This window comes from Lissotriton vulgaris, chromosome 11 (assembly GCF_964263255.1).
Source record: "Lissotriton vulgaris chromosome 11, aLisVul1.2, whole genome shotgun sequence".
Lineage (NCBI taxonomy): Eukaryota > Metazoa > Chordata > Amphibia > Caudata > Salamandridae > Lissotriton > Lissotriton vulgaris.
In genome coordinates, this window is record NC_141699.1 from 659790172 (window position 1) to 659815848 (window position 25677).

The 25677-nt window shown below is 47.8% G+C and overlaps 1 protein-coding gene across 1 annotated transcript in view; it reads left to right on the forward strand.

The window, feature by feature from the left end:
* Nucleotides 1–25677, forward strand: part of DAW1 (dynein assembly factor with WD repeats 1) — a 242789-nt gene that overhangs the window by 93295 nt on the left and 123817 nt on the right. Inside the window, exons 4-6 of the mRNA XM_086944817.1 lie at nt 20563–20621; nt 21827–21949; nt 24401–24500. Of these exons, the coding sequence (XP_086800943.1) occupies nt 20563–20621; nt 21827–21949; nt 24401–24500 (282 nt within the window). The remainder of the gene's footprint in view (nt 1–20562; nt 20622–21826; nt 21950–24400; nt 24501–25677) is intronic.

Sequence of the window (25677 nt, forward strand, 5' to 3'; positions counted from 1 at the left end):
AAAGGGTCTTACCACTGTGGGAAGCTGTACCACCATAATGTCCTGTCATTACACAAGAGTGCCACAAATGTGGGACGGAGAGCCATCTGGAAATAAATGTGCAATGGATCGAAGAAAATGTCAAATCGGCACTTGCAACATCACAAACACAGGTATCATGCATGTGCTTTAAGAAACACCAGCATCTCACTGACAGTTTGGAGATCCTGTCTGCAATGCTGTGGCAGCCTTGGCCGGCTGTTAATGGACCTTGGCAATCGTTATAGAGGCTTGGCTGACCGTCTGCCATGACACTGCAAGGAAGGCTGCGCAAGAATGGTGGAAGGATGCTGCAGGGACTGATGGTGCCCCTGGGACTAAATTGGTGCCAGTGGTGAGGCCTGTGGTGAAGTAGTGGCAGCCACTGACAAAGAGGGGCCAGGTGGCGGAGCACTGCTGTGTGATTAGGGGGCTATTTCTGATGTGTCCGAGTGATACCCAGAAAGCAGGAACTGGTGCCGGCTTTGGAGGGGGGCCTGTGCTGGGCTTTCGCCACAGGAGCAGTAACCCCCATCTGAACATTGTTGATTTGTGATGCCTGACTGACTGACGGTGAGCTGGCCCGATGAGCACGGCCATGGATACTCCTGAAGTGGGAATGTGGTGGTGGTGTGGAGAGGGAGTGGAGCTAGATGGCGAGTAACACTAGTCTTGGTCTGATTGGTTGTGGCTAGGTGGGGCCCTAGAACTGCAACCAGAGCCTGAGGTAAAGGGTTGACTGTCTGTAGACTGTGGCAAATCCTCATGCACATCCTGAGTATAGACCATCCTGGGACCTAATCCGGGTACTGTAGGAGGGAATATGCCAGCAGCCAGCATTGCAGCAGATTGGAGTTGCCGGTTGGTATTGTACAACCCCAATAGACACTGAAAATTGGGGAAGCCAAAGGGGAAACACAGGCGCAAGGCAATAAAATTGATCAATACACTGCGACAAAGCTGGAGACACTTCACACAAACTAATACTGTGAACAGCCTACAGGAACACCTAATCAGGGGCCTACCACTGTGGAACTCCTGGCAGAAAGTTAGAGCTCCCATGTCGTGTTGGAGGGGAAATTGTACTCGATGGCTTTAGATATTAACCACCTGCAACAAGATCTACGGAAAGTTGCAGATCGTACCATGGCAAAGAGGATGGGGATGCAATGGCACAGTAAGTTAAGTGGTTGAGAGCCATGGTGAAGGGATTGAAATGCATTGCCATGTATGTGAAAGAGAGCTTGGAGGACGCTACCGGCGATTGCGGCTAAATAATATACACATGATGGGCTTCCCAGAGCGCACTCAGTGCCCCTCGCCGAAGCTCTTTCTAAAGAACTGGATCACAAAAACCCTCACACCTCCATGACTATCCAGTTTCTTAATCGTGGAGATGGCATATAGAGCATTGGCGGTGATGCCGTGCCTGGGAGTCGACCCTGGGCCATAATAGCTTGCCTTTTTAATTACTACAACACCATCCTTCAGCATGTGTGTACACAACCCCACAAGGTATGAAGAAAACAAAGTATTTATCTACGCTGAATACACTGGCACGGTCCAGGAATTGCGCAATTTCTTATCTGTAAAAAAGAAACTGAGAGACAGCAACATCAAATACAGCTTGGTATTTCCTGCCAAATTGCGTGTATGATATGATGGCTGTGTTCATTTTTATGAGTCCCTGCAAGAGGTTGTGTGCTGACTAGACACCCTGTGACAGACAGGTTCTGCTGGTACTCCTGGCAGACTCAAGCGGGCCCTGTGTGGCACTCTAGCTTTAATAGGAACACGCAGGGCAGAATTTGGAGAGGTCAGTTGTCCTTACTGGTGTTCACATTTTTGTATGCCGGGTGACACCCTGAGGTCGCAGGGGCTGGGTTTGCTATAACACAGTGCTTTTTCGCAGACCAGACTGGGCCTGACACACTGAGTGACAGTACAGATGGTAGGTAGGCTCTGCAGGTATAGTAGGGTGCCGGGCATGGACTCGAAGGGCTTTGACTTGGATATTTGCACAATGGCTGGGGCAGTCAAGGTAGAGCCCTCTCTTGCACGGATATGCCCAAAGCCCAGAAGGCCTAGGTGACCCAGGAAGGACTGGAGGAAGATGGTGATCTGATCACAAACTGTAATGTTAAAACACTGTTTGTGTTTGCTGTCGACGTACTTTTAAGGGAAAGTGCTCTTGATGCTCATGAAATCCGTGATCTGCCACCAGTGATGAAACAGTCCAGTGGGAGAGCAATTGAAGTCTCGTGCACAGGGTTATGCAGGGTACGGGAAGTGAATACAAGTTTCTTATGTGGAACATCATAGGACTGAGCAGGACTGAAAAGCACCATAAAATCCATACTTCCCTTGAACGCTATCCGATATCGATTGCGTTCCTGCAGGAAACACATTTATGGGGTGACTGTAGAGCCTTACTGTGACAGAGGTGGAGAGGCCATGCTTATGCCACATCTTATTCTGTTTATGTCCAAGGGACACTTATATGGGTGGGCCCTGGAGTCCCTTTCTAAAATCTGAGGGTGTGTACGATCCCAGATGGTAGGTATGTCATCCTGCATTTCACACTAGACGCCCATGAACTCTGCCTGGTTAATGTTTATTCTTCCAACTTAGACAACGGGCCTTTTTTGGGGAGATACTTGTAACTGAGGACTGCAACTACTTGTTGTGTGGTGATTTGGACAGATCCCCCCATGTCAGAGTACTAAGCCTAATATGACCGAAGCTGTGAGACACATGATGCAGGGAGTGGAGTTGGCCATCACTTGGAGGGCCCAGCACCCACAGGCACATGCATGCTCCTTCTAAACTCCAGCGGCTGACACATGCAGTAAGCTTGACTAATTCCCCACACAGGTGGAAGCCACACAAAGGGCAATGAACATGACCTACTTGGCCAGATACATGTCAGACCACTCACCTCTTCTTTTGACTTACTCTTTGGCTGGACGAGTTCCACTAGTCTAGTTGTGACGGATGCAGGGGAAGGCCCTCACTGACCCAGACGAGAGGGGGGAGACTATTGTAGATGCCCTGACTGATTACTTCACCCATATTTGGGAGAACACCCAACTTAGAACGACGGAATAGGTGCAATGAAGGTGGTGCTCAGGGGAGTGGGAATGGCAGCTGCTACAGGTATCCAACAAACGAGAGGGACCTGACACTGCAGAAAGAAAAACTGGCAACGCAGGAGAGGGCGCTGCCACAAGATCAGGTAGTGCACTCGTAGTGGGGGGAAGCAAAAATGTTTTTAATTATTTGTGGGAAAGCCTAGAAAAATATGTTTGACTCTCTTATAGACGACTTCTGCACATGGAGGGGGCTAGAGCAAGCAGGTTACTGGCAAGGATGATAAAGCTGAAACACCACACAGAACCCAAACTGATGATCAGAGATTATGCATGGGTGGAGGTAGGTACATACGCAGAAGGTCATAAATGAGACCCTGACTTAACATCTTGGGGGTCTATGCATTGCCCTGTGATGCCCTGATCCTGTTGGTGACGGCCTACCTGGATTCGCTGCAAATGGCATGATTGGAGGGAACTGACCAGGTTGATTTAGAGGGCCTTTTTACCAAACAAGAGATATTACAGGCCATTGATTCCCTCAAGACGGCTAAAGCCCCAAGTGGGGAAGGAAGATTGCCCTCCGAGTTCTGCAGCTCACTCCTAGAGAGTTGGCCAATAAACTGCTTCTAGTATACTAGGAAGCCCTAGAAAGAGGGGTGCTTCTGGCATCCATGCAAGAGGTTCTGGTCATGCAGATAACCAAGCCAGGGAAGGATCTGTTAGACGCAGCCTCTTACTGCCCCCTGTCTTTATTAAATATAAATACAAAAGATACTGGATCAAATATTGGCAAAATATTTGTACCGCTGCCTCCTGAATCCGGTCCATCCTATCAGTCAGGGTTTATCCCCCCCTGAAGCACCCTTTCCAACTTGCAGAGGCTGTCACATGGACTTCATGCGCCTGTCTGGACCATTACCAGTATTCCCTTACCTTCCTAGATATAGAGCAGGTGTCTGATTCGGTCAGTTGGGAATATATACGGCTCAAATTAGACAGAGTGGGGTTGGGTTCCGGGTTTGTCACCTGGATAAATCTACTCTACGCACAGCTTCTGGTGCAGGTGCAAACGGGATGCCTAGTGTTGGAAGTGATCCAGTTGCAACGGGGTACTTAACAGGGGTGTCCCCTGTGCTTTTTGCCCTGGTGATGGAGCCAGTGGTGTGGAGGTTGCAACAGGTGTTGTGTTGCTTGGGAATACAGGTGGGACAAACAAACCATGTTGTATCGCTATACGTGGATGACACCATGTTTTATTTCCGTCGGTTAGCCACATCGGCTCCTATTCTCTTGAATAACATGATGAAATTTGGGTAGCTCTCAGGATTAAATATGAATTAGTTGAACTCTGCATTATTCCCTGTGGGTCAGCTGAAAGTGATAGAGTCCGATTGGCTGGGTTTGCCCTGGAAAACGGACAGTGTCTGATACCTCGGCATGCTCCTATCACACCGGATACAGCAATATGATACCTTAAATATGGGGTACGTGATTGCAAATCTCCGACCATCCATTACATTTTGGAATACACTGAAGTTTTCACTGATGGGGAAGATCGCTTCAATAAAAATGGTTGTGCTGCCCCGTTGCCTTTATATATTTCAGGGCACCACTTTATGAGATTACCTGTAGTGTCTTTTGGGCGCTGGACTGGCTCCTCATGGAATAGCTGTGGACTGGAAAGTGTTGCTGGGTTGGGCTTGCCACGCTAAAGCTGGAATGTGATAAAGGTGGAATGGAAGTACCAGAGCTCAAAATGTATTTCTTTGTGTCTCAACTACAGGACACTGTGCACTGATTTGATGACGAACCCAACTGGAAGAAATCCCTACTGGCTGGTACATTTGGGGAGGCTGACTTGGGAGCCCTATTGTTGTGTGGCAATGGGACACCTGGGACACTCCTACATGTAATAAGATTGGTATGCAGGCGTTGGGAGCGGGCGGTGCGCGGAGTGCTCCATAGGCCACCCTATGCGCTGGAGATATGGAAAATTTGGCCTTTTGTGCAAATTACGCAGACTATGGCCATAGATCGCAGGTGGGAGGAGGGATGTTTCACCTTAGTTGATTTATACCCGCCAATCTGTTTTATCACCCTGTAGGAAGAAACGAAGACATTTGGCCTGGGAAGTGGACAGTACCTCCAGTATGCCAAAGTAGTGGCTACTGTTTGAGAAATATGGTCAGGGTTTCCTGATACCCAAAACCTACACAGACACACGTTGCACTGCTGACATTGGCGGGTGGTTGGAGACTTATCACACACATATATAGTGCCTTACGATCCGATAAATTCAGGACTTCCTGTAAAGCTGAGGAAACATGGCAACAGGTTAGTGAGTACCCAATAACAGCGGAGGAGTGAACTAGGATACACAGGGGAGGGGTAGCAGATGTCTCTGTAAACGCAAGTTTTAACTTTCTCAATACAATATAGTACATTTTGCATTCTTCTCACCTAAGCAACTGCATGCAATTTACCCCTCAGGGAATCCAGAGTGCGTACACTGTGGGAACACACTAGTGGACTTTTTCATGAGGTGTGAAGCTTCCCTCAGATTGTGCATTATTTGAATGAGGTCCTGGGACACCTGCATAGAGCTACAGGCTGGCCGACCTCTAGGGAACTGAAGCATGTCTACTGGGACTGGTGCCTGCAAGGAAAAATAGGAAGCTCAGTAGAAAATGTGCCCTCTTGGACTGACTGCAGCCAAAAGATGCACAGCCATTACATGGTTAAGCCCGAGGCTTCCCCCAGATGGCAGACTGGTTGCAGGATATGACGGAATGGGCTGAAAAGGAGGAGGCAAATTTTTTAAAAAGTGAGGCGTAATGATAGGCTGGTGGATGATCTGCTGGCGTGGGGTACCATGATTACCGACCGCACTGACGACAGCGTCGCTGCCTCACTGGCTGCGATGGGTGTGAAGGGAGAGGGGGATTCCCAGGTGCTGCACCCCCTGAATACGGTGGGGGAGCAGAGCCATAACCATGAGAATGGTCACTGACATGGAGAGGTGTGAGTAAGCAGGGGTTCGAAATGTTGGGGCTAAACTGTAATACATTAACAGCCAGATTCATCAAGCAAAATTGCGATCGCAATAGCTGCAAATTAGCTATTGCGATCACAATATAATGTAAAGCAATTCATGAAAGGAAAAAGCTTAAAATTGCAAAATCGCAAAAAAAAATAGCGAATTTGCAAACTAATTCGCAGAATCCTGGAGGAACCCCTATAGCGAATCAGATTTAGCGAGAACCCATGGATTCTGCGAAATATTTTGCGAACTCGCTAAACAATCTCAAACGCAATTCATGAAAACTTGCAAATTGCAAAAAAAACGAAATTCGCATTTTGCGAGGCGCAGTTTAAGGATAACCCAAACCAGGTGGAAACCATGAAGAAAAAAAAATACAAAAAAAAACGAGCCACAGGTGCAGGCCTCTTCAAATAAACGTAAGGAGACACAGTAGGAGCATGAGGACTCTCATCATGCCTGGACTATACATGGTGGTCAGACTGCGAAGGCTCCAGGCTGCAGCAAGGAACAGACGCAGGATCCAAGAGAGAATATTCCGCCAGCGGATCACCCTTTTGGGCCAAACTGCGGGGCAAACCTACTCCAAGTACCGCCTAAATGGGGCAATGATCACTAAGCTGATCCAGGACCTTGACCCCCTGCTGCAGCACCCAACAAGAAGGACCAATGCCGTGCCCACCCATATCCAGGTCTTGTGCAGCCTGCACCTCCTGGCCTCCAGAAGCTTCCAGGGGATAGTCGCTTATGCAGGGGGGATCTCCCAGAGCACCATGTCCCGCTGCCTAAGGAGTTTCCTGGAGGCTATGCTTACCCGGCTACACCATTACATCGCATTCCCGACCCACTAACAGGACTTGAATCAAACCAAGCTTCAGTTTTACAACATTACGCAATTCCCACATGTAATAGGATGCATTGACTGTACCCACATCCACATCTGCCCACCTGCACAAACCGAATACATGTACCGGAACCGCAAGTCCTACCACTCCCTGAATATCCAGATGGTGTGCAACGCTAAGACAATCATCACGGACATAGTGGCACAATACCCGGGGAGCACACATGACTCCTTCATATTCCGGCACAGCGGCATGCACACACGACTGGCCAGGGGAGACTTTGGCGAAGGACACCTACTTGGTAAGTACACATGCCACCAAAATGTACACTGTGACCATGTAGCTGGGCATCACAGGCACTCACCCTCTGCTCCTTACATTCAGGTGACAGCGCCTGTGGTCTCTGTGAGTACCTCCTCACCCCATTCCTCAACCCTGCAACACCACAGCACCAGTGTTACAATGCTGCACACATACGCACAAGAAATTGCATTGAGAGGACATTTGGCCTTTTGAAGAGCCGATTCCGCATACTTCACAAGACTGGTGGGGCCCTCAAATACGAGCCTGAGGTCTGTTGCCGCATCGTGGCTGTGTGTGCAATACTCCACAACATTGCTACCAAGCGCAGGATACCTGTAGAGATCTCTGGCAGTGAGTCAGAAGGGGACAACCGCCCACCTGCACATGTGCGGCATGCACGCGGGGAGAATCCTGCAGAAGGACACAGGCGCTGCAACCAAATCGCTATTAACTGTTTCTAGTGCACCCACTCCCCTCACCCAACACTTCACTCATTCATGACAATTCAAATAACAACATGAGTCGGATTAACTGGAACGGAATATTTGTTATTGTTTTGTTCACAATAAATTTTGAATTTCTCACACTGTAACATGAGAGCTATATTGAGTCATATGTTCACATGTATTGTAGGAGGGCATGCTTGTCTCAGCAGCATGGCCCTTCATGGTACTAAAGAAAAGGTCAATGGCGCCTCCGGGCGGACGCTCCCAGGCGTCTTTCAAGCTCTTCCTCAGGATTTGCCCGTGCGGCAGCAGTGGGCCTGGAGCTGCGGCGGGGTACTACCACCAGTGGCACAGATTGGCTGCTGTGGCTTGAGTTTGCCTCACTAGTGTCATCCCCCCCACCCGCCTGGCCATGGCCAGTTGCCTGCAGACCCTGCACTGCAGTGGTAACTTGCTCCAGTGCCCTTGCGACATCCTGGCAGCACTGGACCATTTGCACTTGTATTGTATTGTATTGTATTGTGATTTATAGAGCGCGATTGCTGCCCAATGGGCGTCCAAGCGCTAAAGCATAAAAAACAGAACTTAGAGATGACGGAAACGAGCTTTAGGTGGACCTGGCAAACAAATAAGTTTTCAATTGCTTGCGGAATGAGAGTAGGTTAGGATTGGACCTGATTTGTAGCGGGAGTGTGTTCCACATCTTCGCGGCGTTTAGGGAAAACATCCTTCCTCAGGTCCTGGCTCTCCGCACTCTTGGGACTACGGCCAGAAAGGCTTCCGTAGATCGGAGGGTTCTGTTAGGATGGTATTGAGTAACCAGTTTGTTAATGATCGCTGGACCTGACCCCCAGAAAGCTCGATGGGCGATGCATAGTGCCTTAAATGCCACTCTCTGCTTTACTGGGAGCCAGTGTAGGGCGATCAGGGCGGGTTTAGCAGACTGCGTCCTCGGAATCTGTAACAAGGCGCGGGCTGCGCAGTTTTGGACCACCTGAAGTTTTCGCATGGACAGCTCTGGGGCCCCCACATACAGGGCGTTATTTGAGTCCAGCCGGGACTGAATCAGGCCCTGAACTGCCACTTGTTTGGCTTCCATTGGGAGGAGGGGAAGGACCTTCCTTAGTATTCTAAGTAAGCCAAAACAGATGGCGGATAATTTGGTGGCCTGGGTGGAGAAGGAGAGGTTTTTATCCAGCCATACTCCTAGGCTTTTTACACTCTCTTTGGGGGTGGGAGGAGTGCCCAAACATCCAGGCCACATGGAGGGGAGTGAAGTGGGTGATGCAGAGCCTAGGAGCATGAGCTCCGTTTTGTCTCCATTCAACTTTAATGAAGAGCCTGTCATCCACTTTTTTATATCCTCTAGGCAGTTCATCAGATTTCCTGAGGTGTGACCAGTGCCTTCCTGAGTCAATGAAACCACTAGCTGGGTATCGTCAGCATATGATACCATTTTTATGCCTGACGGTTCGACGAGCCCAGCCAATGGTTTCATATAGACATTGAAGAGCACAGGGCTCAGAGAAGAGCCCTGTGGTACTCCACAGTCTAGGGGTTTTCTGGCTGATATTGTGTCCCCATCGAAGATCTGGAAGGATCTATTGTGCAGGAATGATTTCAGCCATTTTAGTGCATCGCCTCCGACACCGATGTTATGCAGACGGTTCAGCAGAGTGGCATGGCTGACAGTGTCGAAGGCTGCACTTAGATCAAGGAGGATCACTGCCACTGATCCCCCCTGATCTAATATCCTTCGAGACTCTTCGACAACTGCCAGCAACGCAGTTTCAGTACCATGTTTTGGCCTGAAACCTGTCTAGGATGGGTCCAGGAGTGCATGGCTTTCCAGAAATTGTGTCAACTGAGTGTTTATGTGTTTCTCTAGCACCTTACTTACCCAGGGAAGTAGTGAAATTGGGCGGTAGCTAGAGTGATCTTCTGGATTGAGGGTGGGTTCCTTTAGCAGAGCCCGTACCATGGCTCTCTTCCATCCAGTTGGTACTGTGCAGGAGGATATGGATGAGTTAAGGAGCTCTAGCACCACTGGAAAGATGGCTTGGCCTGCCTGGAGCAATATTTCTGGTGGGGCAGGGTCGAGGGGGGACCCAGATTTAACTTGGCGTGCCAGTTGTTGCAGTGTCTCCAGGTTTAGTGGGGGAAAGTGATCCAGCATAGGCTGTCCTTGCAGGGGGGAGTTAGTCAGGGGGCTTTGATTTATTGAGTTGTTAGCTGTTACCGGAAAGGCAGAGTAGATCTGAGTGACTTTGTTATGAAAAAAGTCTGCAAGTTCATTACATTGCTCTAACGTTTTCGGGGCTGGGGGGGCAGTATTAACGGTAATGCATTTTTTGACCAGATGGAAGATTTCCTTGGGTTTTGATTTTGCTGCCATTATTTGGTCTGCGAAGTAGGAGGTCTGAGCCGCTCTAACCCCATTTCTGTAGGCCTTAATAGCCTCTTTGTATTGTTTTTTATTTTCCGGGAGGAAGTCTATTTGCCAGGCTCTCTCTTTTTTCCTGCAGAGGCGTTTCAGGTCTCTCAGGGAATCTGAGAACCAGGGAGCAGATTTGTGTAGTCTCTTGGGAGTAGATTTCCGTAAAGGGAGGATCGTATCCAGTGATTCCCTGATCCAACCATCATAGTTGTTATTTGCTTGGTTGGAGTTTGTACAGGGAGGTGGACGAGAGCCTTCAAGGATAATTGTCCAGGGCTCTATAGGAAGTTTTTTCCAGTTCCTCCTGGTTATGGGGCGGGGGGGCAATGAGAGAAGTTTAGTGGTAGACCAGGTGAATGGGATAAGAAAGTGGTCTGTCCATGGAAGGCGAGTAGTTTGCCCGACCGTTAGTCCAGTGCAGTTACTAAAGATTGGGTCGAGCAGGTTTCCCTTTTCATGGGTAGGGGACCTAACCAACTGGATCAGTTGTAGAGCTGCTAGGTCCTCTGTTAGTTCCCTGGCAACAAGGTCTGTGGGAGAGTCAAAATGGAAATTAAAATCTCCTAGAACTGTATAGTTAGCCGGGGTTAGAAGTCGGTTCGCGATGATATCTGGTAGAGATCTAAGGAACAGCTTTCCTGAGTCTGGGGGGCGGTATATCAGGGTGCCAGAGAGGGAGTTGTTCGCAGAGAAGTCTATGCTGAATGCTAGGCTCTCGCATTCAGGAATAGCTTCGGTAGTAATGCGGCAGCAGTATTTCTCTTTTAGAATAATAGCCAGGCCTCCCCCTCTTCCCTTGGTCCGGTCCAATCTATAGATTTGGAACCCCGGGGGTAGGGCGGAGACTATGTCTGGCTCTGAATGGGACGAGAGCCATGTCTCGGTCAGAAAGATGGCGTCTGGGTTGTGATTCTCTAGGAGTAGACATATTTGCGTGCTGTGCTGAGGAAGAGATCGACAATTTAACAGGTACATCTGGTATTCCTGTGGCGTGGCTGGCGACTCACTGGTGTCAAAGGAGTGTTTGCAGCCAGGGCATTGAATAGGGAGGTCGGCTGGAAGGAAGGAAAGTGAGCATTGCGCCATGATGGGGGGCCTTATCTTTTTTATAGCGGCTGAGCTGTATGTCCTGACCTGGATGGTGTGGGGGGTAGGGGTTGTGGCCCCTGGTCCCGTCAGGTCGCGGACGGGCGCAGACGGGCTTGCCTTTGGCGCGCCTTCGGCGCACCGCCGGCGCGCCCGCTGCACCCGTCCGCTGCGCCTCCTGAAACAGCACATTCTTAAATGTGGGAGATGGGGGGGTGTGGCCTAACTCAGTGGGCGTTGCCCGGGGGTTCACGGCGGCTGTCCTCAACCCGCCTCAGCGCCTGGCTCAGCTGCGCGGGGGGTCGATCGCCAAGGGGGCAGTAGTTAGGCTTCAGGGGAATACAGTTTTAAATCACACTCAACCAGTTTTAAAAGTAATCTTTAAAATTGTAGTAACACAGTATTCACACACACAATGTTAAAAGTAATCTTAAAAATTGCGTTTTTCCGTGCTCTCGGCTTCCGCCTCAAGAGCTCTATCTTTTATCAAGCGCTGACAAGAAAGCGCGCGAATTTATAGCGAAGGGGGCGTGCATGGCTAACGAGCGTTGTGAGAGCTGGAAGGTGGCATTCCCTATTAAGTAGTTTGACCTCGTGTACGCAGACAGGCGGGTTAGCAGCTGGCAGTGGCGGCGCCGGTTGACGTTCCACTGTGTCAACATGGCCTGGGTGTTGGCCTCCACTGCAGCTGTCATCCTCTCCATCCTGTCTGACAACTGTCTCACATTGCTAGCGGTCTTGTGCAGCTGTAGGTGTATTGCTGCGAGATGACAGGCTTGTTTCTGATGTATGCGGAGCATACATCGCTCAATGGAGAGCCCAGGTGCCCGCACATTCACTCCCTGGCAGCGCGTGCTGTTGTGGTGCGCGCCTCCCTCACCAGTCCGCTGGACTGGGTTCTCACTGCGGCAGTGCGCCGGGTTTGTTTGCGTGCTGCAGCAGTTGTTGTCAGTCCCACTGGCATGTGTGTCACACGCTGCGGTTGTGGCGCGCCTGTTGGGGCTGAGGTGGCACTGTCCACAGGCAGGTGGTGTTACTACTGCTGGTGCTGCAGCTTGGCCTGATGGTCCTGGTTGAAGGGATGGATGGACGTCTCCCTCGGTTTCCTCATGATCAACAGCTATTTGCAGTGCCTCACTGTCAGTGCTGGGTTCTGCAGCGCCACCTGTGATGTAAAGTGGACAGTAATTAATGACATGTATCTTGCACATAGAAGGTTGCTACATGCATGCAGGCTAACATTCCCTGACTGGCTGTAGGATTGACTCTCACTGGACAGGACTGGCTGTATGGGGCTAGATGGAAAATGTGGTCAGACTACATGTCCCACAATGCAATAGGGCTATTCTAGTGTGCATGGTCTGCTTGACTGGGGTTGCTGATCGGTTGCTCTAGGGTCATGGCCATTGTCAGGGGACTGGGTCGCAGTCGCATGGCACTTACCTTGTGAATCTTGGGTGGGTCAGGAGGAGTTGAGCTGGGTTACCCCCACGCATGCCTGGGGGTTCAGGGTGTCTTCCACGAGATCCTCAAGTGGGGTGTTGGGTGGGCCAGTGGCCTCTCCTCCTGTTGCGACACGCTCACCCAGCCTCTCTGCGATCCTCTCCGTGGCACGCCCCCTGAGGCCGTACCACCTCTTCTTTAAATCTTCTATGGAGCGCTGGGTCACTCCCACGGAATTCACTTTTGCGCGGATGCGCATCCATATCCTTCTCTTGTCAGCCTCAGGCACCCTCCTTGAATCCTTCCCAAAGAGACGGTCGTGGTCTCTGCTCACTTCCTCTAAGAGGAATTCCAGTTCTTGTTCGGAAAACTTTATTTTCCTTTTCCTTTCTGAGGTACTGCCCCCTGCTGCTTCCTGGGACATATTCTGCACTGGGGTGTCTCCTGATTTTGAGCTGGAGGTGGTCTGGAGTGGAGCCTGAACAGTGCGGCTTCCACTTCAGGCTCAGTATGCAGAATGAGGGTGGGAACTGCCTGCTTCCTGGTTGTGATGTCATTCACTGTGCTCGAAATGCGACTTCCCGTTTTTGCGATCTCGCAATAAGCAAGATCGCAATTTGCGATTTCGGTAATTGCGAGATCGCAATTTCAACAGGGAAATCGGCCGATTCTGCAAATTTTATGCGATATTGGGAAAATCGCAATCGGCGATTCGCTTTTCTCACACGCAAATTTTCATGCATCCCATTCTGCGATTTCTAAATTGCGATTCGGTATTTCTCGCAATTTAGGAATCGCAGAATTCGGGTTTGATGAATCTGGGGGTCTATCGTCTGAAGGGTGAAAACTCCTAATGAGAAGAACAGGGGGGTAAATAAACACACGCTGTTGGGGCAGACGCTCTGATTACTTTTATGCACTGAAAATGGCTATACTGTGGGGGGGCGAGCTATTGATTACTTCCGGTGTTACCAAACTTTTGTTACGTGAGCAAGCATATGTGCTCCTAGCCCACCAGACCGCGGGTGAATGTTTCCCCTACCCAGCTCTGCGACGGTGACCTGGTAACCAACTTCTTCCATGCCACAGGCTCCGCCCTTAATTGTCTACTTAATTGTTTTCTTCTGGTTCTCCTGAACAAGGCCACTGGGGGAGCTTGCCAGTACCCCCTGGGTCCTGACTTTCCCGGGCTACTCTCTTGTTTGCCGTGGGTCCTGAACTGCATTTTCCTTTGCGACATCAGCGGACCATTGCAGCAACTCGGGTGCCGCTTCGCCCTTGGAGCAGCGGTAGCATCTTGTTATTTGGACCTTGACCTGTGGGGGCTGAGTAACTTGCGAGGAACTGTGGCTGCGTGTGGGCTGCGATTGGCTTGGGCAGGGACTCGATCTCCCAGGAGTCCCTGCGCGACCAATACCACCTGGTCCCGCCTTCCTTGCCGGCCTCGCCCACAGGACCCGGTGCATATGTAGCCAGCCTGTCCCCCTTACCTGTTGGCTACTCTCTTGTTTGCCGTGGGTCCTGAACTGCATTTTCTTTTGTGACATCAGCGGACCATTGCAGCAATTCGCCCTTGGAGCAGCAGGAGCATCTTTTCATTAGGACATTGACCTGTGGGGGCTGAGTACCTTGCGAGGAACTGTGGCTGCGTATGGGCTGCGATTGGCGTGGGGAGGGACTCGATCTCCCAGGAGTCCCTACACGACCAATACCACCTGGTCCCGCCTTCCTTGCCGGCCCCACCCACAGGACCCCGTGTGCCCTATTTTCAGAATCCTCCCTTCCGCTGCGCGGGAGCGTCCCGGGGGAAGCCCGGGACAAGGGCGGGACCGTCTTAGGCCATCCGGGGCCGGCAGGGGCTGGGCTGGGCCACCCCCCTAACCTGTACTGTTCAATATCTGTGTAGAGTATTGTTTTCCCCAAAAACTTTTGCAACTTAGTTGTTGGCAGTGTCTGCGTTAAGCCTAGTACCACCGCGGATGCCAATGACAACTCGATCTGGCAAGGGGAAGGGGGCAGGGGGAGGTTCTGTCATAGGCACGATGGACCAGTTTCTCACCAGAGCAGTCTTGGCTATTGACAAAGAGATTGCCAATACTTAACGTCATCCCTCTCACGAACTATTCAATCAGAAGCGCTCTTCCCTAGGCCCCACTGCTTTGGTAGTATCTCCTATACAGCTAGTCGATGACCTACCTGTTGAAGGCTCTCCTGTTCTAGATCTGGCAAGAATAGGAGCTATTAGAGCCAGCCTTGACAGGCTCAATGCTCTTAACTGTAGTATATATCCGTCCACACAGCCTTTACTGGGGGTCGATTCGTGCTCTTTAACAGGGGACCAAGCAATTGTAAGCCCTCCCGTTTCTCCTAAGGAAATCCCGGTCCAGCTAGAGGTAGAGCCCACTAGCAGACCTAGAGTTGTATCCACCAAGCGGAAAAGAGCCACACTTCATTCAAGGGCTGATTACCTAAACCCCTCTAAGAAGTTTATGGGCAAGCGCCTTAAGGCACGTGTTAAATTAACAGGGGGAGGGGAGTCCGGAAATCACCAAACTATTGTTTCCCACTCTGCTCCTCCTGGGGTCCCCCTATGCAGAGCTCAGGTGCCAAGCACCCCGAGCAAACCACAGAGTGGGAAGCAGGCGCCCTCTAGCACATTAACTAATCCTGATAACCTGCTTTCCTTAGCCCAAATTGAAAAACTGTTGATGTCACTCATTCTCCCGGTTCTTGAGAGGGTGAAGGTCTTGCCCGAGAGGCTTGATAAGTTTGAGCAAGCCACTCGCGACAACTTTTTTTCTCTCAAGTCCCTAATTAAACTACACACAAAAATTAGGGAGGGGGCTCCTGAAACGACTTTAGCCAGACAGTTGGATTTAACATCTCCAGTGTTTAGGGGGCAACCTTCACCTGAGGAAGCAATAGGGCCCCTGTGTTTGAAAACCTAACCATTCAAGATGGACCTGTTGAATCCAATGTCCATGCTGGTAAGAAGTCCAGTGTGGATAAAGGATCCAATGGATGTCCTGCAAGTTTGACCACCCTGAGCAAGCCCACAAAAACCACTATGGGAAATAGCAAGGGCCAGAAGGTTAAACATTCTGATCTAACTAAAGAATCTACTGTAGCCAAAAATGATATTGACCTTCCCACCATCAACCTACCCCCAGAATGCCAACCGTATGTAGTTGTGCTTACAGGGGTACCTCTCCGTAAACCTGGGAACCAGGAATCGTATAATGAGCTTAAAAATAAAACGATGTTCTGGTTATCCGAAAATAGACCCCTGCCTAACTGATTTGATGGTCAGGTTCTCCACGTTAGAAGAGTTGTTTGAGTTGGGAATAGGCCCAAAGATTTGCCAGGGGATTGTATCCTGGTAAACTTTAGGGACCCCAGGGTAGCCAGATATATCTGTAATCTCCTGCCTACTATAGGGAACACAGGGATTGGCACATTTGAACTTAGCCACTTTCAAATTTTCCCAGTTCACCAACCCACTGTTAGTCAACATCCTAGGAGCTGGAGGGACAATTTGCTGTACCCCGAAGCCGACTACGACACCAATCAGTGTTTCATGCCCCGGGTTGGCAGAGAGGCTCATAGGTTGGGCTATGGCTGGTGACACAATCCCTATCCCTTTGTTAAGCTAGCTGAATACCCACCAAAGGTTAGGGGTTTGTCTGGGTGTAGGAAGGTAACCGAGGACCCTGATGGTAGAGTTTTTAACCAATCCTGCTCTAGTCCCCTGGCTCGAGAGAATATTAGTGGGTTGGGGGAGCAGGTGACTATCTCTGCTGAGATTGATGCTGGGCCTAGTCTGGCGGTTCCACTTTATCCCTCCGAGGTGGTAAATATGAGTAACGATCTAAAGATCCTGAGTTGGAATATAGCTGGCATTTCCAGGAAATTAGATGTTCCTGATTGGAATTCACTGATAGAGTCCTATGAGATTTGTATCTTTCAAGAGACCTGGTGTGTGGAACCCTGTCATAAGGTTGGCTACACTACGTTTTTTGTTCCAGCCATTTCCTCACACACCTGGAGAGGTCGCCCTTCAGGAGGTCTTTTAATTTGAATCAACATCTCCTTGGGCTGCTACACTAGACAACTTGCTTCAAAAACTCCTGATATTCTAAGACTGTCAGTGAGGAGTCCACAACGAGGGCTTACAATTGAGATATTTAATATCTACGCCAGAGGCACTAATGGCGGCTCTGAATCCCCTATTATTTCTATTCTTGGAGAGGAGCTCAGAAAGTGTAGCAAGAACGCAAATGTCTTGGTCGCAGGGATTTCAATTGTACTTTTGAACCCCTGGCGGACGAAGACATTTTGGGCACTACCGATGAGGATGGTAGAAGGGGCATTCCAGCCCTTACTATTCCGCCTATTAAGAGATGGTCCCAACGGTCCATCCAGCTTAACATCTTGACCTTAGAATTTGGCTTGAGAGCTGTGAATGGTAGAACACCCTCAGACCACTCAGGTGCCCACACATTTAATAGGGTAGACCATTCCTCACGGGTAGACTACATTTTACTTGACTTAAAGCTCTGGAGTTATATGAGAGATATGGAGGTACTGCCAACCACAGACAGCAATCACAACCCGCTATCTTTAAGCTTATATACTATGTGGCCATCCCCATTTGATGTTCCCCTTCCACAACCCAGAATAGCCTCAGATGTTCGTCCATCAAATGGGGGAAGGCGCCTTAAATGGTGCACGGTTGCCCTTGATGATGGGCTGGTGCAAAATTTGGGGGCCCTGATTGAAGGGGCAGTATCCAGGTTGGACACCTCCATCTTGGCCCCGCCTGAGGTTCTCTGCTTCTTTTGTATTACCATTGAAGCCTTGGGAAGCCTACTTATAAAACCATGTAGGGACTCGCACGCCAAGGGGGACCAGAAACCAAAACACAATCCGGGGTGGTTTTCCAAAAAGTGCAGGACGTCAAAGACGATTCAAAAAAAGGGGGTGGTGATGAACAGAGTGTCTGAATTAAGCAGACCACTCTTACCCAGTCCAAAGATCAGGGCTTGATCCATCACCGTTATTTAGCTCACTGCACCATCCCAGCTCAGAACCTGGCTATATGCAAATTAGTCTGTCCCTGGCCCAGTGCATCATGGGAACAGGGCAGACCAAACTACCAAGCCAATTCTTCACCGGAAAGGAGACAAGCTTCCGGGGACCGGTTTCTGGCATTTCAGCCGTCGTCGGCCCGGCTTGCTTGAATCCTGATGGTGCAGTGAGCAAGGGACTCATGTCTGAGTATACCCTGCCACACCTGTAGTGGCCAAAAACGATTCAAGACAGCCTTTAGTGAAGGCAGTCAAGCTAAAAGACTCTGCGCTGATTCGGACCGCCAGGAAAAATTATAGGCTCACCATTAGGGAAGCTAGGAGGGTTTGGGATGATCAGTTTTGGTGTGATCTAAAGGTTGCCAGCGAAAGGAGGGATGCTGGAGGTTTCAGGAACTTGGTAAGGACCAGGAATAGGCCAGATTGTACCCTTATTACATGTAACATCACGGGGCAGGCATGGTTTGATCACTTCTCTCTTCTTTATTCCACCCATCCTGCCGAGGGGTTGGGGCCGACTACATCTCCTGCTTTGGACCTCCTTGAGGCAAGTGAGGCGCTACTTTTTACATCGAAGAAGGTGGAGGATGTGATCAAATCCTTAGTGCCAAACAAAGCAGCAGGCCCTGATAGCCTACCGGGGGACCTACTCCGTTTGCATCCACAAGATTGGGGTGGTGGAGCATCTTTTAAATCAACCATCGGACGCCCCCTCCTTGGCGGGAAAGAAAATAGCCACGCTCCTTTTCGCTGACGACACCCTGCTCATCTCACAGTCCCCGATGGGCCTACAGAGCCTCTTGGACAATTTTCAATCTTTTTGTAAATAGCAGGGGCCTCAAAATCAATACGGATAAAACCAAGTATTTAGTATTGAACCGCCCTAGGAAGCTTGGTCGCCCTCCTTCTTTAAACCTTGGGCCCTTGGAAAGGGTACGGGAATTTGACTATTTGGGTATTCGTTTATCTGACTCTATGCAGTGGAGCCCCCATCTCCAGAAAATGTTGCTGGGTCACAAAAGGGTTGTGGGGGCACTGATCAAAGAGCAACGCTCATCCACATTTAGGCCTATAGCCCCTGTCCTAGATATTTATAGAGCAAGGGGAGTTAGTGCAGCCCTTTATGGGGCTGAACTTTGGGGATTAGGGTCTATTGACCATCTCCTAAAATACATTTTTAAAGGACTTAATGTCACTTCCCCATAGCATGTCCACGCTTCCCTTACTGTTGGATATGGGTTGTCGCTCTGTCTCTCTCTGGTTCCAACTCACTGACTGACTTCTCTCTGTTCCAAACACCAACTCACTTCTCTCTCCAGCTTCAACTGACTGCTCCGCCTCTTCTGCACTTCACTAATATGGAATGCTCTCTCCTCATGGAAAGTTCCAGTCATCAGCCTGCCGCCCATCAGATCCCTGCACCACTCAGCGTCAAGGACACACACCCAGCCGGCCGGCCTTTTGTGGTGTCTTCGTCACAAAGAATAATACAGTCTACCGATAAGGGCCGGCCCAGGCCGGTTCTCTCCAAGTGAACAACACCTCATAACTAAAACATCACCTTTACCCTGCAAGCATCTCAGTCTGCAGGGACAGAAAGCAAAATGGAGTCTCTCTAGTTCTGGGCCTTGTAGGCCCGAAAAGGACTTAACTCTATCAGAATACATACACAAACCAAACCAATATGTAATATAAAGTCAGGACTACAGGATCCACCCTCTACTATAGGTAGGATGATGAAAGGACACATAATTATGTCAAAGCCAATAGGCAATAGATGGATTAGAGTCAAGAATAAGGGATCTATCATCATATAAAGCAGCTATCCTCTAGTTTATGCGTCTGGGTCTGAAAAGAGGCCTAAAAGGACCAAAACAAGCTAAGAATAAGGATCTAGGATGGTAGCAAGCTTAAAGTCACCATCACTCAGAAATAGAGCCAAAAACACGGTCACAACAGAAGGATATTACCAACTGGAGCTGCATGAAGACTCGAGATACATCACAATATTTACCACACACCTAGGCGTATTTCGATATAAGCAACGTAGTTTCGGGGTATCATCAGTGGCTGAAATCTTTCAAAAAGTGATAAAACGAGTAATCAGTCCAGTTGTGAATACATTGAACTAAGTGACGATATCTTAATATTCGGAACAACAATGGGAGAACATGACCTCGCATTGGAACGAATATTTTGAGCACTTAAAGAAGCCAACCTAATGTTAAACCCAGCCAAGTGTGAGTTCCAGCAAATTCAACAAAAACTATACGCCCACATCTTTTCCAGCCACATCATGAAGCCTAATCCAGATAAAGTCACAGCACTAAATGAAAGACAAGCTGCCAATGATGTGGGAGATTTCAGGTCATTCCTGGGGATGGTGAGCTACTGTGCTTGGTACATCAACGATTAAATGATAATCAGCATTGCCCTGAGAGAGCTGACGAGGGAAAGTCACAAGTTCGACTGGACCCCAGACTATGATGACTAAACTAAGTTTGCTGTCTGATGTTTCTCAAGTTGATTCTTGAAACATAAAATAAGCGTTATTAAAAGAGCTGGAGACTGTCTTGTCCTATTTCTTTTTGTATAATATTTTCAATGATTTAAGGTTGCTGTTGACCTGACCGAATTGTGCTGGTGAAGAAAAGTAGAAATTGTAATATGTTCCCACAATTTAGATTTTCAGAAAAAAAGGTACATAAATTTAGCCTAGGGTTCAAGATACTGATGTTCAAAGTGATTATTGTTTCCCTTTTCAGGTTCTTAGAGCGCACATTCTTCCATTGACCAATGTGGCATTCAATAAATCTGGCTCAAGGTATGTGTTCTTTTTCATTAGGCAATGCAATGCTTTTCAGTGTTTAGGAACCATTTTGTTGGTATAAACTTTAACCTGTTTGTATTAGACATCACCTTACTGATACAGCCACACTTCCATGTCACTGACTACGATATTTTGTTGCGCCCAGTGGTCTCCTTGTGGTATTCTTTTACCATTTAACCATGCATCCAGGGGATGGGCTTGTGTCGTTTCTAGGTGGAGTGGATATAGTATGCTCTGATTACTTAACCCCCTCTCCAGGGAATACCTTTTGTCTCGCTTCTAGTATTTTCTTGTTGCTTAAGTGTACCTTCAGAGGTTGGATGTTTTATTGTTCCTGGGTGGACTCCATACAATTTTCTCTGATTGATTAACCTTGCCTACAAGCTTGAGGCATTATAATTTGTCGACAAATGATAACCTTTATGTTATGTTATGTTACTTGGCACTTTTAAAGCGCACGGCTACTCCACAGAATGTCCTGGCGCTAAGAAGGGTCCAGAGACAGAAACAGAAACACAGACAGACATGAAGCTCTCTACTGAAGTTGGAAAAGGCAGGTTTTTAGATTTTTCCTAAAACTAAGGAGATCCTGTTTATGATCCATGACCCTTAATCATGATGGTTTCTACCTTCTTACACAGGTTGCCTCTATTCTCACACTCTTTGCAAAACTTCATGCTTAAGACAGAGCTGCAAGCCTCAGCATTTTTTGAGCATGTCTTTGAACCCCATGCACCTCAACCAAGGTGTCACACATAGGACATTCTACACACATCACACTTCCAACCACACATTTCCAAAAGGGCACCTAGTGGCTGGTAAAATTCACAGCACGTTATCACCTTTTTAGGACTGTGAGGCACGTTACAAATGCTGCTTTTTTAAATGGGTATGCGCCTTCGTATACAAATCCAAGCTGCATTACATACCGTTTAATTTTCCTAATTTTTTTATGTGCCTGAGAAGTGTTGCCGGCCTCCATATCTTGTCTGTAAGCCTTAATGAATGAGGTTGATTAAATAATGTTCTCTACGTAAGAAGTGTTATTGTTCTATTTTAGAGCATTTGAATCCTGCATTTTAAGCCGAAAGATTTCATTTATTTTTACCAGGTTCACAATTTTTTGTGATACGTGTTTCAATTGTACATTGCAGAGGTTGTCTTTCTAGTTTGCATAATGCTATATTGAATTGTTACAGCTTTATCACTGGAAGCTATGACAGAACCTGCAAAGTGTGGGACACCGCCTCTGGAGAAGAGCTTCACACATTGGAGGGACACAGAAATGTAGTCTATGCGATTGCCTTCAATAATCCCTATGGGTGAGTTCATTCTCTAAACAACCACCTTCTGTAAAAGAAAAATCTGTTCTTATTCTCCTTCAGCTATAATTGAATGCTTTTGCATTCTGGCTTTCTAGTACCTGCTTAATGGGAAAAAAGTTGCAAACAGTACTTGCTGCACCAGTATTCTGCTTGCTCACTTTAACACGTTGACTGCGGCGCGAATTCCTCCGCGGTGCTGGCAATCAAATCAATGGGCGGGGTTCGGAGGGCCCCTGCCGCCTCCGCACAGCCCACCGTCAGGTGGGACAGCCGGGGTCGTCCGCAGCATCGAAGGGGTTAATATTATGTATACCACAGATAAGGTAACCTGGTAATTCTAGGGATCTGGATAATAAATCAGATATGCAACACAATGATCCCCTTGGAGAGAGGAGAACGCCTATCCTTCCTATCTAATGAGAAACATAAACTAATTATTATCGGTAAAGTATATCAATACAATTTATTAATCATGCAATAATTCAATATAGTACAATTTTAGTAGAAAATATAATTTGAAAATTTCATGTAGGTGCTCCACAAACGATGCAGTGAAATGTGACCTATGTGAATAAAGTGCATTAGTGCTTATTTAAACTATATACTGTCTAGGAACTGATGTGGAAAATTACAAATACAGAAATGAGTCAACAACATCAGTTCTCTGGTAAAAGTCGACGTTTCAACCCCACACATAGTTTATAACAGGCTCATCATCAGGACATATTTTATTATCTTTACACTACTGCCACTGCAGTTTTCGGATCAGTCAATAGAAGCATCATTGGTGGTTCTCCAACTAATTCAGGCCCCCACAGCAGAAGAATAGGCACATTTTAAGCCTTTGTAGGGTCTTATGGGGCGCTCCTTTGTCCTCATACCTGAGTACTAAATGGGCAACTACGTCACTGTACCAAAAAATTATTTTCTTTTTCTTTTTATAAATGCTTCTTTATGCTGCGCTTTACGTTTTCCTTAGAGGCCAGATGCCCCTGTTCCTCTTGGGCACTTTGTGTGCATCCATAACTGGGGCTGCATAGGTGCCAACTTTCTAGCAGCTCTGCTTGCTCCCCCTCCAGCGTAGCAGTTGCGTGCTAATCTGAGAGTGCACATCATCACACCACCTCTGTCACAACCCTTCTGCACAGTTTCTGGAATATTCAAAGGATGGTAACTTCCAGTGGTCTATAGCAAGAACTTCTCTGAGAGCCTCAGCCCTGCCCCCTAACTGACACAGCTGCCTGATCCCTTCCCACCAAAACATCAAAAGGTGAGCCCCTCCTGTGTTTGGCTGCAGAGATCTGACCTTCCACCTTTGTTTCTGTGGGTTTGAGGGTGCCCAGGCCAGGTGCAGTGTAAAGATGTAATTAGCCCATACAGCTTTCCTCCTCACCTCTTTATTTCCTGGGACTGGACCAAGCAATGTCTAATGACTCTATCGTGTGGGGAGGTCTTTGATCCTCCTGCTGGCAAGCAGAGTAATTCATTTGTCCCAGTAAGGGGAACAAAGACCTAGAATCTGATTATGACTGAGCCTGGGAATTATAGCAATTCTTCAAGAGCCTTAAGGAGTACATATATCACAAAAGTGACAGTGGGTCTGCATTTGTTGTAACTGTTTTTCCGAATATTGATATCTGACCGGTATCTTTAGGTCTAAGAATGGTGAAACTGTGCGGTGGTGCCGGCTTTGCCCATAAGATATAATGCAGTGAGCACACAGCCATTTCAGTAAAGCACTACAAATGTACACTATGAATGCCCACTCAGATTATATGACCTACAGGAGGTTCACACTAACTAATCCCTGAAGGGTATCACCCATGCCTGGCTACCTGTGCGCAGATACTGGGCTTAGCTAGAAGGTAGTCTCTCACATTCAGCAAGCACACGTGCACCCCAGCCTAGAGCCTTCTATCCACCAGCGCAGCAGTGGAACTTATCTTACCCGACAGACACTGGCAGTTAGCATTCTCAGTCCATTTCTAGAGAATTTGCAGTGTGTGAGACTCATTGTAAAAGTCCCAAACAGTGTAATCCGGACACAAAAAACCCAGGGGGATTAAATGGATGGAAACCATTTACTACAGCCTCCTCTTGTATGTCGTGGAAGGATAACAACTCATTTAGCTAAAACACTCTGAGGCCAAAATGCTCCGTGGCTGGACACACACAACACGAGGGAGGAAAGCCATTGACTCGAGTAAACAATTGTGATATAGAAAAAACACCCAATCATGTGGAAGTGGTTGACACAAAATCCACTGTAAGCACGTTATTTATTGGAAACAGTAGGTCTTCCTATAGACCACTAAAGCTGTTGGTAGCCCGGGCTGAAAATATCATTGAATCCCCCTTCATGTATTCCTGGAAAGAAATATACGTTTGGCAGGCTTATGTTTTTGTTCATTGTTTGAAAATCTTTTTTTTTTTCCTATAATATTTTAGAGACAAAATTGCCACTGGATCCTTTGACAAGACCTGCAAGTTATGGAGTGCGACAACAGGCAAATGTTTTCACACCTTTCGTGGGCACACTGCGGAAATCGTATGTATTTGGTTTCTTTCTCTAAAGCTTTCATCCATTGTTTTATATCTATCCCATTACTGAACTTTGGTTCCATTACTGCACTGGTTTAACTGAACGTGAATGTGTTATTTTCAGATGTGTTTTAATGTTTTATATACTGTGTTATTGATTTGTAAACATATGGACTTAATGCTTTCCTACCGTGACCATGACTTATATGTTCGCCCTTTCTTGATTGTTCTGAGATACTTTCGCTTAATACCATGTCTTTGTTCTATATATTTAACCATTTCTCATCATGAAGGGTTGCCTGTTTGCAATTTACGGGATAGATCTGTTGCAGCGTGTCTGCCCTTGCAATGCACACCACTCACCTCCCTCTGTCAAGGGCGTGGAAGCTGCCACGAGTCAGTATTGCCTCAACATAAAAGACAAGAAATAAACCAGACGTAGTTAAACACAACGTAAAGTACAGTTGCTGGCAGGGTGTCCCTGTAAACTCACATGAGAGCTTTGTTAAAGCAACATCGCCACAGCCTGCCTAATTGTAGCAATCACACAGAGCCTGAAGGTGGCGCTGCTCACTAGCAATTTATGTAGGCAACCTCATTTAACAGCGCATTGTAGCTTTTCTCTCTCTTTGCTATGTTCACGTGTTTTAAGTGCTATAGCAATATTGGCAGGATTGTATGTGATGTTCAGCCCCCGAACAATGCAAGACCAGCCAAAGAAAGGAAACAATGGCTTGTTTTTTTAATTTTTTTCTCTTGTATATGTAAAAATTCATTTTCAATAAAAATATTTTGAATTAAAAAAAAAGAACTGTGGAGCTCTAAGGAAACTCCTTCGAGTCCAGGAGACGCCATGTTTGCTGCAGACATGCCCATTTGAGAGCAATAAACCTTCCTCGTGGGGGTGTCCTCACGTGTGGACAGTTTTTGTCCTTGTCTAGTTGTTTGGGTCATCTGCTTAAAGCTAGCAATAGGAAAACAAATTGTAGGAATACTTCTTAAGTTCTGTTCGCCTCTTATTCTAATAGTTGAATTCATTCATTCATTAAATTCTTTATTTCGGCTAATATGCCATAAAAGACAGTGCATACATTACATTGCATATAGTTGAATTGAAAATTCTAGATTATTAACGCTCAATTCCCGAAGGAATGGTAGAGTGTTCTAAAACGTTTTAGAGTGAT